The following is an 18,480-nucleotide window of genomic DNA, read 5'->3' as shown; positions in this document are numbered from 1 at the left end:
CATAAGTATATCATAATTTCAAACTATTAAGTGAAACAAACTATTTTTTAAACACTTTAACAATCCAGATCTCCATTACATAATGTTGTCCTCTTTTCCCGTTCGTGCCCAAGACACATGGGGCAGATGAAGTAGAGTTCATCTGTTACAGAGAGTTATGTATCCCTGGGTGGATTCAATGACACTCTTCCAGCTTGAACCCGGATTTGAACTCGAGACTTTCGTGTTAGTAGTCTAGCTCTCTACCGCTAGGTCACGTCGTCACAACCATTACATATATTTTGTTTATATCTATTTAAACACATGTGCCACACCAACTGACCATTGGTCTACATCCCCAGATGACCATGCATGCATCAACCTCACACCGTGGCCTGAGAAAAGTCCTGGAGAATTCCCCAGCCCCTCATTCCTGGCGGTGAGAGATTCTATTTCTGTTCCTTGTTAAATCATCCGTCGGTTAGTGGGGTTTTATTCAACTCGTGTAACTCAATTTTAGTTCCGATAACAACGCAATAGTATCTAATTTTTTTTTATTCTAATTAGATATTTTATCGTTTATAGTTACTTTAAATATTAATCTAGTCAGTAGAGAAATTTGCTATAACTTGATAAAGTAGCAATCATCCCTCCACCACTGGGTGTGGGGATGGGGAGGGGGGAGACTGGTGTGTTGTGATTGTAAGGGTTTACACACCTGGGTCAGCGACCGGCGTCAATCAGACATGTGTGTCGTCTTGAGTGAAGTTCGCTCTCTACATGTCAGGTGCTAAACTAAAACACCATCATGAACATACGATATGTAAACATTCAGTATCGCAATGTGTTTAAACTTTAACATGCCTACGTGTTTGAAATTTAAATTTATAATTAATGAACGGTAAAAAAAATATATTTTATAAAAAAACATTTAAAGTACTAAAAATAAAATGAAACGAAAAGTATATCTTTAAATAAAGAATTAGTCCTTGAAAAATATTCTTTTAGCAAACAGTGTTTTTACTAAACAAAATAAAATTTGCTTGATATGTTATTTTTAGTACATTTTTTTGCTGTCATTTAATTTTAAGATCAATCATTGATTAATATACTAACATTGTTAATAAAAACTAAATATTCCTAGTTTAGATCTAACATTGTTAAATTATTCTATTTCTTGAAGCTTGCTAAAGAAGAAATAATAGTATCACAAGGTAATGTTTTGACGTTTTTATATATTGATTACGGACTTTGTTATATGTATATACATTTTTATCATTGAATGCAGTTGAACCTAAGCTACTGAAATTAATTTAACTTGCTTTTGAAGGTTTTTGTATAATCTAATTATCTAACTTTTTTTTAAAAATATGCTTGAGTAAATAAACTTAATCCATAAGTTTTTTTAAGAAGTTTGTAACTGGTATTGTTATACTTTGAATAGGTTCCTATTTAGTAATGATTATTTCCCCATGTTTTGAAGAGCTCATTTACTGCCAATTATTCCACATGTTTATAAAGTTCCTTGTGTAGTTACAATAATTTCGTCTGTGTGGATGATCCTTTCTTATGATTCTTTTTTTCACATCTTCTCGTAGGTCCGGTTGTTGCGACTGTGGTCGGCTTTCTCAATCTGCTATGGAACAAAAAAGTTGCAAAAGTCGCCATGGTTAGCACAGGCAAAAACGATGTAGGTTGAAAAACCAAACCATCAGCTCTATAGATTCATTATCACATTTAACTGATAGTAATTCTGCTTTATCCAGTGTAAAATGTGTTCTGAAACATGCACGATTAATATACACAATAGTCAATAACAGTGGTTTAGCTTATAATTTTTGTTCGATAACTTTGAAATTTCTAAACTTTAATTACTTTATCGAAACGTGATTTTTCAGAATGAAGACAGCTACTGGTCAAAGAATGATCAAATAATTGATTGCTATAGAGTGAAGACTGTGAACACAGAAGTATTTACCGATTATACTATACGGACTTTGGAAATTGCAAAAGTAAATTGCTTTTGAGATCAAAAGTTTATTTTTATAACCGGTATGAAATTTAAAATATTGTTATCAAGGTCGATTGTGGAGACCCGCTTCGAGATGAGAACATATATTTTATGCGCACTAAAATTTTAGAAATAACATATACTACGTGACTGCGCATTGACTAAGTACGATATAGACCGATACTTTACTTAACCACTGAACAAAATTACAATCCTATTTTTTAACGCTGTACAAAAAGAATAAACATTTATTTTGGATTTAATACAATATTTGAAAGTAAAGTTCATGGGACGGAGTGGTCTAGATGGGACGGAGTGGTCTAGATGGGACGGAGTGGTCTAGATGGGACCGAGTGGTCTAGATGGGACGGAGTGGTCTAGATGGGACGGAGTGGTCTAGATGGGACGGAGTGGTCTATATGGGACGGAGTGGTCTAGATGGGACGGAGTGGTCTAGATGGGACAGAGTGGTCTAGATGGGACGGAGTGGTCTAGATGGGACGGAGTGGTCTAGATGGGACGGAGTGGTCTAGCGGGGACGGAGTGGTCTAGATGGGACGGAGTGGTCTAGATGGGAAGGAGTGGTCTAGCGGGGACGGAGTGGTCTAGATGGGACGGAGTGGTCTAGCGGTACTGCTAACCCGTAAGTCTCGAGTTCGAATCCGGGTTCAAGTTAGTAGACCGTCCCTGAGTCCACCCAACTCTGATGGTACCTAACTCTGGTTAGGGTAAGTAAAGGCGGCTGAGCATAGTACTGACCACACTATCTCTTCATATGCCGAGGTCACAGAAACAAGTGAACTCTACTTCACTTGCCACATAGACCGTCAGGTTTGAAAGGGAAACTTTACTTAAAGTCACAAGTTTTAATGAAGTAGAGCTTACATTTTTCCATGACCACGGTAATGAAGATAACGTGTGGTCAGTTATATACTCCGACGAATTCGTTCACTGAAGTGAGTCAGAGCTGGTCGGCCTCGGGGCTTGATATTTGTACCCGGGATCCGAACTCGAGACACCGGGATCCGAACTCGAGACACCGGGATCCGAACTTGAGACACCGGGATCCGAACTCGAGACACCGGGATCCGAACTCGAGACACCGGGATCCGAACTCGAGACACCGGGATCCGAACTCGAGACACCGGGATCCGAACTCGAGACACCGGGATCCGAACTCGAGACACCGGGATCCGAACTCGAGACACCGGGATCCGAACTCGAGACACCGGGATCCGAACTCGAGACACCGGGATCCGAACTCGAGACGCCCTACCAAACTGTCTCATATAAATTTACTAGCACACATGAGATGACCGTTTGCTGAATTCTGGCCGCTAATTTAGTTAGTGTGAACAACAAAAAAATATTTAAAAGTACCAGAACAAAGTCATACAAAAAGAACACACTTATATGTATGCACTGTATCGAAACAAGGGAAAAGATATCATTGAAACGCACAATAGCATATTATGATATGTAAAGTTTTATCGAATTTCTGTCTTCCCAATGACAAGGACGACAACCCGCCACGTCAGTTGACCCACTTCCAGTACACGGCCTGGCCGGAAGACGGGTCTGACCCGTGTATGTGGAGTTTGGTTGACTTTGAACATAAGGTCTTCTTCAACACTCTGGAAACTGTCACGCTGGTGCATTCTGGGTAAGCTGTAGAATGAAAAAAAAATTATTATATATAACTGAGATTAAACATAATAATACATTATTTTCTAAGTAAAATAGTTAAAATGGTGGTTATTTATGGTATAAGTTTTGGCTATTTAGTATTTACAGTACAAATGTATTCTAGAGATTTAGTTTAGATATATAGCAATTAATACAGAGATAACAACAATTAATTTGATTTCTGAATGACAACACAAATAATGCCACTTATATTTTTTTTTTAGACACTTTCAGGTTTAATTCTCAGAAATGTTTGTTAATTGAATAAAATATCAAATGTGCTTTCATTATCAAGATATTGAATTTTCAGAATATTTATAATCTTAAAATGTAACTAATTAAAAATTTTTAGAATCTATATGTATAGCATTTTTTTAACTCGTTAGAATTTATTCTTGGATCATGTGAAAATTGTAAAGTTTTTATCAGTTTTGTTTAGTTCTACTGTATTTGTTTTGGAGAAACGATAAAATTCAACATATTTTATAGAAATCAAATTATGTGTCTGAAACATTTTTATACCATCGTCTATCTACCCCACAACCCTGGCCACCACACTGAAATCGTGATATCTTGCCCTTCACGCATGTACTTTGCCAAATTTAGTAATTTTCAACTGGAAGCCCGGTCGATTCCTTAAGTCCACCTGCAACCCCCCCCCCCCCCCCCAAGTCTACCCCTCCCCTCAACAGCTAGGTGCCCAGTACGATTGTCTCAAATAGAATATCGAATTTAGCCCAAACATTCTAGAGATTTGTGTTATTGATTCCTTGCACACTCACGAATGGACCAATCAAATTGGCGGTTATTTTCTATACCTACTAATCGCTATCCCAAGGATTCTGCTTTAAAAAAGCATTTACTAAATTACACACTTCGAAGTAATCACTGAATAATATATTTAGATTTTCCGGCATCGTAAATATCACACATGGCAGCAAGTCTGTACTTTATCAACTACTTCTGCCATTGTATATAGGCACCACATTTGACACATTATTTCCCGTGTGTACCTAACAGGACGGATACAACGAGAAGCTCCGTGTTTATAGCACTACACGATTTGATCCGTCAAGCCAAGCTGAACCAAGCTGTGGACTTTGTCGACACGGTGTCCAGGCTCCGACAAGACATGCCCAACACGGTTCAAACCTTTGTGAGTTCTAACCCTCCATTTTTAAACTATTCTAGGTTTAACATTAAAATTATATAACATAAATGCTTCTAATCGTGATGAAAAAAAAAATGTTTTTACATGTCGGCAAGAAAGATATTTTTTACACCTGCAATGTTTTCTGACCAGCTGTTTAATATATAAAAAAAAACAAATTAAAAAATAATGAAACAAAAAATGAAATATTAAAAGAAATTGTAAAAAAAAAAATCCTTCAATAAATCATGTACCATTACTTCCTGCAAAAAATTAAAAAAAAAAACTTACCAAATTTATTTGCTAAACGAAACAATATTTGGATTATCTTATAGTTGATTTTTAAACTTAAAATTAGATTCTACCTCATGCTAAAGCAATATTAAACTACACGGTAGTATTCTTTTCAGAGTTTCTTTCAGGCATCACTTCGGGGGGTAGGGGGGGGGGTGCTCAGCACCCCCGAAGAAAGTCTACCGCCCCCCCCCGGACGAAATTGAATTTATATAGAACATATATACATTTAACAGTGTCCGCCCCCCCCCCCCGAAGAAAGTTTAACCCCCCCCCCCCCCCGAAAATTTCAAGTGTCCGCCCCCCCCTTCCTCTCGGAGAAAAAAGTCTGGAAGAAACACTGATTCTTTTTAAGTGGAATCAAGCATTACAAATGCATTTAGTATACGTACACAACGTACACATTTTTAAAAATTATCACCCAACAATCTTAAAAATAAAGTATGTAGTTATTTTACAACTGTTTTTTATTTTTGAGGAAGTGTACACATGTTTTGCAAACTGTATAAAAATGAATTCTTTATTATGAATAATACGTGGAAAATGGCTTAGATCACTGTATAAATTCTATAATGCTTTTACCATAAGTGTGATCACTTACATCGAGATTTTAGTTATAGCTACTTAGAGGAAATGGTGGATATATAGGTGAACGCTAGAAGATATGAAACACCACACCTAATGGTGGATATATAGGTAAAGGCTAGAAGATATGAAACACCACACCTTATGGTGGATATATAGGTGAACGCTAGAAGATATGAAACACCACACCTAATGGTGGATATATAGGTGAACCCTAGAAGATATGAAACACCACACCTAATGGTGGATATATAGGTGAACCCTAGAAGATATGAAACACCACACCTAATGGTGGATATATAGGTGAACCCTAGAAGATATGAAACACCACACCCAATGGTGGATATATAGGTAAACGCTAGAAAATATGAAACACCACACCTAATGGTGGATATATAGGTGAACGCTAGAAGATATGAAACACCACACCTAATGGTGGATATATAGGTAAACGCTAGAAGATAGGAAACACCACACCTTATGGTGGATATATAGGTGAACGCTAGAAGATATGAAACACCACACCTAATGGTGGATATATAGGTGAACCCTAGAAGATATGAAACACCACACCTAATGGTGGATATATAGGTGAACCCTAGAAGATATGAAACACCACACCTAATGGTGGATATATAGGTGAACCCTAGAAGATATGAAACACCACACCCAATGGTGGATATATAGGTAAACGCTAGAAGATATGAAACACCACACCTAATGGTGGATATATAGGTAAACGCTAGAAGATATGAAACAACACACCTAATGGTGGATATATAGGTAAACGCTAGAAGATAGGAAACACCACACCTAATGGTGGATATATAGGTAAACGCTAGAAGATATGAAACACCACACCTAATGGTGGACTAACTGGGAGAGAGAGAGAGAGAGAGAGAGAAAAGAGGGGGGAGAGGGAGACTAATTAGTTATTTATGAATGCGTTACATGCAGTACATGTTCCTGCACCAGGCCACATAGAGAAAGGGAGAGAGATTGAGAGAGAGAGAGAGAGAGAGAGAGAGGGAGAGAGAGAGCGACTAATTAATAATGAAAACTGTGTTTTCCAGGAGCAGTATATGTTCCTGTACCAGGCCACATAGAGAAAGGGAGAGAGATTGAGAGAGAGAAAGAGAGAGAGAGAGAGAGAGAGTGAGAGAGAGAGAGAGAGCGAATAATTAATTATGTAAACCTGTGTTTTCCAGGAGCAGTACATGTTCCTGCACCACGCCGCGCAGGCTGGCATCGCCTGTACAGGCAGCTACACACACATCAGCGCCATCTTTCTCAAAGTACATCTCATGGGGAAAGTCGTCAACGGAAAAAGTAATTTCAAAAAAGAATTCAAGGTAACGTTGTATTCTGTAGCTTAGGTTCTTTGTCTTTTGATTGCAAAAAATGTTATTTTCGTCAAAACATTTTTTTGATGGTTAACACACTGCAGCGCATATTATGCGAGGGTATGGTTTCCTATAATTTTACATGCTTAATAAATGACATTTGCGGCTGTCAGATACAACTATTATAATTTGCAGGTATATTTCAAAAGAATTCTATAAATTAAGTCTTGTTACGAAAGCTGGAAATAAGGAAACCATACATTGTAATCCTATCACCTAGGCAGAGGCGTAGCGACCCTTCCAGGCGCCCGGGGACAAACTTTTCGATTTGCACTCCCCCCCCCCCCCCCTCAAGATTTCGATTTGCACCCCCCCTCAAACTTTCGATTTGCACCCCCCCCCTCACACTTTCAATTTATTTTTCCAACCCATTTTGGCGCCCCCTACGGTCGGCGCCCGTGGACAAATGTCGTCGTCCCCCCCTTCGCTACGCTACTGCACCTAGGACGCTACGACGCTGCTTGATTCCAGAGTTTTCTCATCTAAATTGGTTGCTGTTTTAGTAGCCTCGGGTTTGATACTTGGGTCAACGACCCTAACTTTAATAAGAATTCGTTTAACATGGTTGGGGTCGGCGTGGTGGAGTAGGTAAAGTTCATGGTTGCAAAACTGAAATGGCTCTGGTTTGAACCCTCGATAGCTCGTTTGCAATGGAGCAAATCCAAAACGAAAAGCAGGCTGAAATTGGAGTCAACGGCCCATATGTCGCATAAACACATTGTCATGTAATACTCAATTATGTTGTAGTGAATCCCTTCCAATAATACAATTAAGACCGAAAAAGTTAAAGATATTTGAACATATGCTTTTACAACAAGAATTTTTATCATAAATCTTCAAGTAAATCACTATTGTAGTGGCGTTCAACATCCATTATTTTCAGAATCTGTTTAGTTTGGAGATAAAGTTTAAGGGTGGTGTAGGGGACGTTATCCAAAATCCACAAAGTAAAAATAGATTCCTCATTGTACCAGGTAAGTGTATATCAACTCTAAAGATAGATTCAAAATTCTATCAGGTAAGTGTCGAACATAAGTAAGATAGATTCATCATTGTAGAATGTAAGTATGTCAGAGGGGTTAACAAAAAATTAAAAACTGTTCCAAGAAATGTACAACAACATTAACGATAGTTCAGTGTGAAGAAATATTTAACATTTTACTACTAAGTGTAAAAATATATGTAACATTCTACTACTAAATGTAACGAAAGATTCACCATTCTACTTGTTACCAATAAAATTGATTCGACATACTATTACATAAGTGTAAACATATATTTAACATTCTACTTGTTAAGTGTAAATATAGAATCAACATTCTACTTGGTAAGTGTACTTATAGAATCAAAATTCTACTTGGTAAGTGTAAATATAGAATCAACATTCTACTTGGTAAGTGTAAATATAGAATCAACATTCTACTTGGTAAGTGTAAATATAGAATCAACATTCTACTTGGTAAGTGTAAATATAGAATCAACATTCTACTTGGTAAGTGTACATATAGAATCAACATTCTACCAGCCGTGTGTTCACAAAGGCACGAGTCACAATACGTTTTTATAAATACACATTAACCTTTATGTAAAATATCAATTTTTTTATCAATGAACTCATCTATGTAGATTATCTTTATTATCCGCAATAATCTTTAATTTCTTATCACTGAATTAATCTATGTAGATTATCTTTATTATACACAAAAACCTTTAATTTCTTATCACTGAATTAATCTATGTAGATTATCTTTATTATACACAAAATCCTTTAATTTCTGACCAATGAACTAATCTATGTATGGTTTAGACAAAAGGTATCAACCTGTTTTACAAGTGGATTCCCCCGGAGAAGGGAACTATATCAATGCTGTCACATTACCTGTAAGACTCAAGTTTTTTTACACTTTATTTTAAATTGCATACCATATGGTGTGTAAAATCATTAATTGGCCTTATATAATATAATTTATATATACATTTTTCAGCGCTTTACCATTAAAATCTTACCTTTATAGAGTAATCTCTCCCTCTCTCTAAGAAGAAAAACACAATAAATATTATATATATATATATATATATATATATATATATATATATATATATATATATATATATATATGTAGATATATTTGTATAGTATGTATTTTTTATAAATGTATATATAATATGATGATCGTTTGAATTATTTGAAAATCTGAAAATACTGAATTTAATTTAACCTTTTCATATACAAAACATTATTCTGCTAATTATTCGGTTTTTTTTATTTTGTACGCTAGAAAATAATTAAGTGTTTTAATTGCTTGATTATATGAACATGCAGTACGTAAAAGTACACTGTAATAATTCTCTGTTTCGTTTGTATTAAAAACACGTTCTTATACATAATTTTAATGAATAAGCTTGAAATAGTAGTTGTAAGATATCTCATTTTTGAACCAAATTTAAATATAAAAATAAAAAATAAAAATAATAGGTACAAAACGACTTCCGGTTTTTATAAATGCTAGATATATTCAAGAAAGTAATTATTGGTAATATGACATATGCACATCTTAGTCTTAAAATTTTGTTTACCTTTATTTACCAGATATTCTATAGATCTATACTTTATCTTATAAAATATTTGTTAGGACTTTCGTCGTTTTAATTTCCCTGGCCACTCCGCCTGCGACACTGAGAGGTACAGGACAGCTCCGTAAAATATTTAAATTGATGAAATAAATTAAAATAATTTTGAACGGCTTATCTTTAATACAAAAATATGAAAGCGAGTGCAATCGATGGCTCATATACATCTTTACATATTTTTTTAATGTCATCATAATTACATCGCTTGACATATTTTAAAAGATTTGTTTTTAGTATTTACGAATGATTGTTATAGAGTTTAAACCTCATTTTAAGTCAACTAGGATAGTTAAATAATAACATTAACAAACAGTAATAAAGTCGTTTTTACTTGATTATTAGGCTTACAATGATTTGTACTTGATTATTGGGCGAACAATGACTTGTACTTGATTATTGGGCTATTAATGATTTGTTCTTGATTGTTGGGCTAACAATGATTTATACTTGATTATTCTGCTATTATTGATTTGTATCCCACCAAAAACCAGAGCCTGTACACCCAGACCAAACAGTTTCTGACCCAGCTGCCCATGCCCACTACGGTCAATGATTTCTGGAGACTGGTCACACAGTATAACGTCTCCTTGATTGTTGCTTTCAAATCCTATGAAAAGGACAAGGTAGGTGTGTGTGTGTGTGTGTGTGTGTGTGTGTGTGTTGTGTTGTAAACGTGAAGTCATTTTCAAATCTCATAGTCCATGGAACAGGAGAAGTAGAGTTGACCAGTTGCAGTATGAAGTGATAGGTTGGTTATAACTATGCCAAGTCGCCATTACTATCCGTAACATGAGTCAGGTACCAATTAAAGCTGAGTGTACGTCGGGGCGTCGTACGATATAGAACCAGGGATCTGAACTCGAGGCTTTCGAGTTAGCAGTTAATCGCTCTACTATTCAACCACTCCATTGTTTCTTCCAGCCTTTTTTCTCCGGGTGTGTGTGTGTGTGGAAGGGGGGGGACTTGAAATTAGTCGGACTAATAGTTCAGGGGCGGCGATATAATTTTCTTTCTAAATTCTATTTCTTTCGGGGGTGGGGGGGGGGGGGGGGGGGGTGGGAGGGGCGTTTTAAATTATTCGGTGCGGGAGGGGGAGGGGGCGCAGAGTCATCCCGAAGAGATGCCTGAAAGATACTCATAATATAAATTTAAAATTAAAAAAACCCAAGTTTTTCTCCAGTCCTTAGCTATCTACTTACCCGAAGAACAAGGCCAGCCGTTACAATGTGGGAACATAGCTGTCAATGTCGAGTCAGTAACAACAGCACCAACATGGACAGAAATGAAGCTTACCGTTAAGGTAATGTTGCACAATACACTGCTGACATCTTACACGTTGTTTGAGAACTATATAGCGTACGATTTTCATCATAGAAACGCGAAATATGCATATATATATATATATATATATATATATATATATATATATATATATATATATATATATATATATATATATATATATATATCTATATATATAAAGCAAAGTGGTCAAGTGCCCGATAGGGCACTTCCCGGCGCCGCAGGCGCGTCAAATTTGGCACGATGGTGCCTTCGGGCGATAGAACACGAAGGCCGGTGACGGTTGGCCGAAAAGTCGACGGAGAGGGGGTCAAAACTGACCTCGACTGACCGGCGCCTTATATGGGCTATATTACGAAAAAAAATTTCCTCCGACGACCCCCATTGAAATTTTGTGAGGTGGTAGGAGAACGCCTTGGGGTGTCACAAAAAACTCGCCATGTCCGGGAAAAATCGGGAAATGGGTCAAAACTGACCAGTCGTATTTCCCTATATAATCTTTGTATTTTATGGGAAAAACAGAGGGCCATTTCAAAACGGATTTTAGGGCTCGTACCCTCTTTACATCTGGCTAATTTTTGGCATGTTTATAGGTAAATGGCTTGGCCGTAGGGCAGACCTGTCAGTTTCACTCAAAGCCCTCGACGAGGGCTAAAAAGTGACCGCGAGTGAAATTCTCTTTATATGAGCTCTATTACGAAATTTTTTTTCCTCCGACGACCCCCCTTGAAATTTTGTGAGGTGGTAGGAGAACGACTTGGGGTGTCACAAAAAACTCGCCATGTCCTGGAAAAATCGGGAAATGGGTCAAAACTGACCAGTCGTATTTCCCTATATAATCTTTGTATTTTATGGGAAAAACAGAGGGTCATTTCAAAACGGATTTTAGGGCACTTACCCTCTTTACTTCTGGCTACATTTTTGCATGCTCTTAGGTAAATGGCTTGACCTTTAGGGAAAACTGTCGGTTTTACTCAGAGCCCTCGACGAGGGCTAAAAAGTGACCGCGAGTGAAATTCTCTTTATATGAGCTCTATTACGAAAAAAAATTTCCTCCGACGACCCCCCTTGAAATTTTGTGAGGTGGTAGGAGAATGCCTGGGGGTGTCACAAAAAACTTGGCATATCTGGGAAAACTTCGTAAAGGGGTCAAAACTGACCAGTCGTATTTCCCTATATAATCTTTGTATTTTATGGGAAAAACATAGGGTCATTTCAACGCAGACTTTAGGGTACTTAAACTCAGTATATCTGGCTAATTTTTTGCATACTCTTAGGTAAATGGCTTGACCTTTAGGGAAAACTGTCGGTTTTACTCAAAGCCCTCGACGAGGGCTAAAAAGTGACCGCGAGTGAAATTCTCTTTATATGAGCTCTATTACGAAAAAAAATTTCCTCCGACGACCCCCCTTGATATTTTGTGAGGTGGTAGGAGAACGCCTTGGGGTGTCACAAAAAACTCGGCATATCTGGGAAAACTTCGTAAAGGGGTCAAAACTGACCAGTCGTATTTCCCTATATAATCTTTGTATTTTATGGGAAAAACATAGGGTCATTTCAACGCAGACTTTAGGGTACTTAAACTCAGTATATCTGGCTAATTTTTTGCATACTCTTAGGTAAATGGCTTGACCTTTAGGGAAAACTGTCGGTTTTACTCAAAGCCCTCGACGAGGGCTAAAAAGTGACCGCGAGTGAAATTCTCTTTATATGAGCTCTATTACGAAAAAAAATTTCCTCCGACGACCCCCCTTGAAATTTTGTGAGGTGGTAGGAGAATGCCTGGGGGTGTCACAAAAAACTTGGCATATCTGGGAAAACTTCGTAAAGGGGTCAAAACTGACCAGTCGTATTTCCCTATATAATCTTTGTATTTTATGGGAAAAACATAGGGTCATTTCAACGCAGACTTTAGGGTACTTAAACTCAGTATATCTGGCTAATTTTTTGCATACTCTTAGGTAAATGGCTTGACCTTTAGGGAAAACTGTCGGTTTTACTCAAAGCCCTCGACGAGGGCTAAAAAGTGACCGCGAGTGAAATTCTCTTTATATGAGCTCTATTACGAAAAAAAATTTCCTCCGACGACCCCCCTTGATATTTTGTGAGGTGGTAGGAGAACGCCTTGGGGTGTCACAAAAAACTCGGCATATCTGGGAAAACTTCGTAAAGGGGTCAAAACTGACCAGTCGTATTTCCCTATATAATCTTTGTATTTTATGGGAAAAACATAGGGTCATTTCAACGCAGACTTTAGGGTACTTAAACTCAGTATATCTGGCAAATTTTTCGCATACTCTTAGGTAAATGGCTTGACCTTTAGGGAAAACTGTCGGTTTTACTCAAAGCCCTCGACGAGGGCTAAAAAGTGACCGCGAGTGAAATTCTCTTTATATGAGCTCTATTACGAAAAAAAATTTCCTCCGACGACCCCCCTTGATATTTTGTGAGGTGGTAGGAGAACGCCTTGGGGTGTCACAAAAAACTCGGCATATCTGGGAAAACTTCGTAAAGGGGTCAAAACTGACCAGTCGTATTTCCCTATATAATCTTTGTATTTTATGGGAAAAACAGGGTAATTTCAACACAATTTTTACGTTACTTAACCTCTGTACATCATGCTAATGTTTTGCATACACTTCTATAGATGACTAGGCCGTATGGAAAAACTGTTGGTCAGACTCAAAGCCCTCGACCAGTGCTAAAAGATGACCGCGAGTGAAATTCTCCTTATATGAGATATATATATAAATAAATTGACGATCGATCCCCTTAATATTATTTGAGGTCGTAGACCGACCCTGGAGGGTAACAAAAAAACTTTATTCCCGTCGGAAAAAGCCATTGTAGACGTTAAATATGTTTATATATCGTATTTTCTTATATAAGCATAGTAACTGTTTTAAAAAAAAGTAAACACTGACATACGTCATTCGGTTAATTTTCAAGGGAGGTAACCTTTTTAAATAATTATTTTTCAAATAATTGTATACTATTTTAAACAGAAACAGAAAACGACAAAGTATAGCATTTGTTTTAAAAAAAAATAAGTTGTTAATTAAGCTACGTATCATAATTAAATAAAAAATTAATTTTAAAAGTCAATGTAATATAAATTGTGAGATATACTGTTCACGGAACCTCTGTAGTTCTATTTCCATTTTAGTTATAAATTGCGTATTTTCGAAAGCGGATATTTGTGATGACGCAAGATTACGTCAGACATGTTTAGCAGATATAGGTTAGCAGAAACAGACTATAGACCATAGTTGGTTGGTCAGATAGAGGCCAATGGGCGCACAGGGCTGACCGGTCACATGGGACGGTCAGCTGACCACTGAGGCGTGGGTCAGTAGAGCGATGGGCCAGGAGTTGTTAGGTAGCGGCAGAGACGGCCGAGGAATGTAGACAGTTAGGAGTTCATGATTAGCTAGCGAGGTAGAAGGTGTGAGATTGTAGAATGTAGAGAACAGTTAGTGTTAGGATTGGTCGTAGTAGTAGGTAGCATGTGGTATGAACAGTCAGTAGTAGTAATAAATAGTACAGTGTAGATCAGTTAGGTAGAAACTTGAACATATATATCATTTTTAATAAAGAACAATTATAGTTGAACTTGAACTGCGTGTTGTTGGATACATTCGTTACCGCCTTCATAAAAATCCCCACCCTCACAATTGGTGGAGCGCGGGTCGAGTGAGGGAAAGAACGTATATCAGCTATTCATGACGGAGTACGACTGGTGTACGGCTTTCTTCAACTCAACACAACAGCGGGTTTCTTCAACCGGAACGAGTTTGGATTAACAACACAAGGAAACAGTCAACATGTCCAAAAAGATAAGTACCTTCCAAAAATTTTTTAAACGTTTGGGTTTAGACTTGTGCTGGATATTTGGTGCCAGCGGTTTTTCTGCCTCCTTCTTGTCTGTTTCTTCAACCACACTACCCTTAAAAATGCCTCCATTGTACGAAGTGGGCACTAAAACTGAGCTTAAGTCAGGCCTAGAAGAGTCAGGTAGAATTGATAACTCGTTACTAAATATTTGAGGATCCAGATATTCTGGATGAATTGATTATTAGGCTTGGACAATACACGACAACAGAAAATCGAGACTGGTTATTAACTGTTAAAGAATTTGACGTAAAAACTCTAGATGATCCAGATGCTATGGAAGATTTGATCAATAGAATTGTAGATTACAAGGTATTCGGAGATCCAGATTCCTTGTTGACTGAAGAAGAATATGATGCAAAGATAGATGCCGAGTTAGCAGAGAAACAAAGAGAAGCAGAAACATATATTGCCGGACTTAAAGAAGAAACAGAAAGAATTCGTAAAGAAAGAGAAAAATTGAGAGAACTTTGCCAAGCCAAACAAGAAACGGTGCAAAGTTTAGATACTAATAATAACAACCAGACAGCTGAAACAACATTTTACTATTCCTACGATTCAGATTCAGATGACACGTTCAGTGAAGCAAGCGAAATACCTACTACAAAAAGTGAAACACTACATACACTCCAAAAACATAATAGCGCAAATCACAACATTCAGATTAACTACAGTCAACAAAAACACAATTACAGTGTCAGATGCTACTATTGTAATAGAACAGGCCACAAACAAATAAATTGCAGAATACGATATTATGATATACGCCAACAAGATGCACAACGCAACAGACCAAAATATAGACAGATTAATAGAATGGCATTCATATCATCGTTTACAGAAGCCAGTAAAAGAACAGACACATTTACGTCAAAAATTAATAGCAGATACGCCACAGCAATTAGGGACACACACTGCTCAACAGTGGCAGTACGTAACACATTCGTACAACACCACCAATACACAGGCAGAACACAACGTGTTCACAGCTCAAGAGGCATCACATATGTTTGGCCAACAGCTATAGTCACCATAGCCACACCATCAGCGTGTAAAACAGTTGAAGCAGCTGTTTTTAAAAACGGGCCATACGATGTGATATTAGGGAATATTAGAGGTGTGAAACAATTTAGAGTTGAAACTCGAGTGAACTACTTAGAACAACTAAGCCAACAACGCTCATCTTCAAGGAACGAACCTTACCAGAGACCACAGAGAAACAACCCTTCACAAAACCATAACCAACCAGTTGAAAGAATCCACCTACTAAACACATCAAGCTCGTTACCAACATTTAAGTCTAAAGTAAACGGACAGATAGTAAACGCAATTCGAGACACTGGTTGTTCGACAATGGCAGTAAAAGCCAAATTCGTTAAAACATGCCAATATACAGGCCGATATGTAAATGTGGAATTATTTGGCGGTATAATCGCAGAATACAAAACGGCATTGATCAATATTCAAACCCCATATCTAACTGGTCGTGTAATTGCTGTGGTCACTGACAATGGATCGTATGATCTGATCATCGGAAACATAGTGAACAACGAAACTATTTCCCGAGTGGAAATCGACGATTGGGTACAAAGGGAAATAATTCAGATGGTCGAAACAAGAGAACAAGCAAGAAAAGCAAGAGAAAGCAACAAAAGTCATGAACCACCCGTCGACCTAAGTAGTCATCAAGCAGAAGGCCAACAGAACAATGCCATGGATAATACTGAGGCCAAAAACATTTGGGAACCAGAAAAATTTCAGCTAGCACAACAAGAAGACCCGTCACTAGAAAAGATATTTAGACTCGCCCGTAAACACTCAATTACTACATCGAGGTCATCAGAACACTCTTTCTTTATTAAGAATAACACGCTTCAAAGAAAATATAAAAGCAAAGGACAAGAAATAAACCAATTAGTAATCCCACAGAAATACAGAGCACAAATTCTACACCATGCACACGACCTTACACTTGCAGGACACATGGGAAGAAAGAAAACAAAACAAAGAATTGAAACTACCTTCTACTGGCCGGGCATGGACAAAGACATCTCACAGTACGTGAAGTCATGTCAGACATGCAGGAATAGAGATACCACTAGACCACCCCAAGCCCCATTACAAACCACTGATTTAGCTAACAGACCATTCGAAAAAATAGCGATAGATATCATAGGACCACTGCCTACCCCATCAAAACGTGGTCACCGATACATCCTCACAATAGTCGACTTTGCAACACGTTGGCCAGAAGCCTTCCCACTAAAGACGATAACATCTGAGGATATAGCAGGCGCCCTACTCACGTTCTTCTCAAGAACCGGGTTCCCGGACACCATACTGTCAGATCGGGGCACACAATTTACCTCCGACTTAACGAGACAACTCACGAGTGTGCTGGGGATTAAGCAAGCATTCACGACGCCCTATCACCCTCAAAGCAATGGCGTGTGTGAACGACTAAACGGCACCATTAAATCGTTACTAGACAAAGTCTCTAAAGACAACCCAGAAAACTGGGATACCATGCTACCATGTATCCTATTCGCCTACCGAGAAATACCTCATTCTTCTACTGGATTTTCTCCATTCGAACTCGTCTACGGCGCCAACCCCAAAGGCCCCATGGATATACTTAGGACACTTCTCTACAAACAGAACATAGAACAAGAAACCAGAACAACATATGAAGCCATTGTCAATCTTAGAGAAAATATAATCAATGCATGCCAGGAAGCAAAGCTCGCGCTACAAGAAAAGGGAGAAATAGCAAGACACAGGGTGAACAGGAATAGAAAGCTACGCCAGTTCACAGTAGGGGAACAGGTGAGAATACTGTTACCTTCTAAGCACAACAAATTACAGCTTGCATGGCAGGGCCCATTCACAATCACAGCCAAAATTTCAAATGTGGACTATCAAGTCGAAATAAAAGGGAAGAAAAAAACGTTTCACACAAATATATTGAGCCCTTACACCTTAAGACCAGAAGAGCTTGAAATTAAACAAACGGCAACAATAAACTGCGCAGAGTTACACGAAGATGACACAGACTCGATCGGCAAAATATACACATTACCTACTAGCAAGGAAACATGGCAAGATATCAAAATCGGCAGAATGCCGCCAGAAATCGAAAAAGAAATCAAGGACATATTAGAAAAATTTAAAGAGGTGCTATCCCCACAACCTGGTAAAACAGATACAATCGTCCATGATATTAAGTTGACTTCACTTAGAGCAACCAAAATGCCCGCATACAACATTCCCATACATCACAGAGAAAACGTACAAAACCAAATCCAAGAATTATTACAAGCGGGAATAATAGAACATTCCGACTCCTCATATGCTGCACCTATTGTATTAGTAAAGAAAAAATCCCACGACCTTAGACTGTGTATTGATTACAGACAACTGAACAGCATTACAATACCAGACGCAGAACCAATGCCAAATCCAGAAGACTTATTTGCTAAACTTAAACAGGCTAAATACTTTACAAAGCTTGACTTATCCAGGGGTTATTGGCAGATACCAATAAAAGA

General features: G+C 37.8%; 1 protein-coding gene and 1 long non-coding RNA gene across 2 annotated transcripts; both read left to right on the top strand.

Annotated features, from left to right (window-relative positions):
* The first annotated feature begins 3,462 nt into the window (after nucleotides 1-3,462).
* Nucleotides 3,463-8,250, top strand: LOC131930818 (tyrosine-protein phosphatase 2-like). Its single transcript, XM_059287442.1, has 5 exons — nucleotides 3,463-3,653; nucleotides 4,697-4,832; nucleotides 6,914-7,057; nucleotides 7,992-8,082; nucleotides 8,216-8,250. The coding sequence occupies exons 1-5, from the start codon at nucleotides 3,463-3,465 to the stop codon at nucleotides 8,248-8,250; spliced, it is 597 nt and encodes a 198-aa protein (XP_059143425.1).
* Nucleotides 8,251-8,913: 663 nt separating this feature from the next.
* On the top strand, nucleotides 8,914-11,017 carry LOC131930814 (uncharacterized). The gene is made up of 3 exons (XR_009384172.1): nucleotides 8,914-8,989; nucleotides 10,231-10,362; nucleotides 10,920-11,017. It is a non-coding gene; the product is annotated as an uncharacterized LOC131930814 (long non-coding RNA).
* Nucleotides 11,018-18,480: the final 7,463 nt, after the last annotated feature.

This window comes from Physella acuta, unplaced genomic scaffold (genome assembly GCF_028476545.2).
Source record: "Physella acuta isolate Inbredline_101_S28 unplaced genomic scaffold, ASM2847654v3 ptg001853l, whole genome shotgun sequence".
NCBI lineage: Eukaryota > Metazoa > Mollusca > Gastropoda > Physidae > Physella > Physella acuta.
The sequence above is the reverse complement of the archived record's forward strand: the minus strand, read 5'-3'. Positions and strand labels throughout refer to the sequence as shown.

Coding starts and splice junctions, on each gene's coding strand:
- LOC131930818 (XM_059287442.1), top strand. CDS start 3,463: ATGATATGTAAAGTTTTATCGAATTTCTGTCTTCCCAATGACAAGGAC. Junction 4,833..6,913: donor CCAACACGGTTCAAACCTTT/GTGAGTTCTAAC, acceptor TGTGTTTTCCAG/GAGCAGTACATGTTCCTGCA. Junction 7,058..7,991: donor ATTTCAAAAAAGAATTCAAG/GTAACGTTGTAT, acceptor CATTATTTTCAG/AATCTGTTTAGTTTGGAGAT.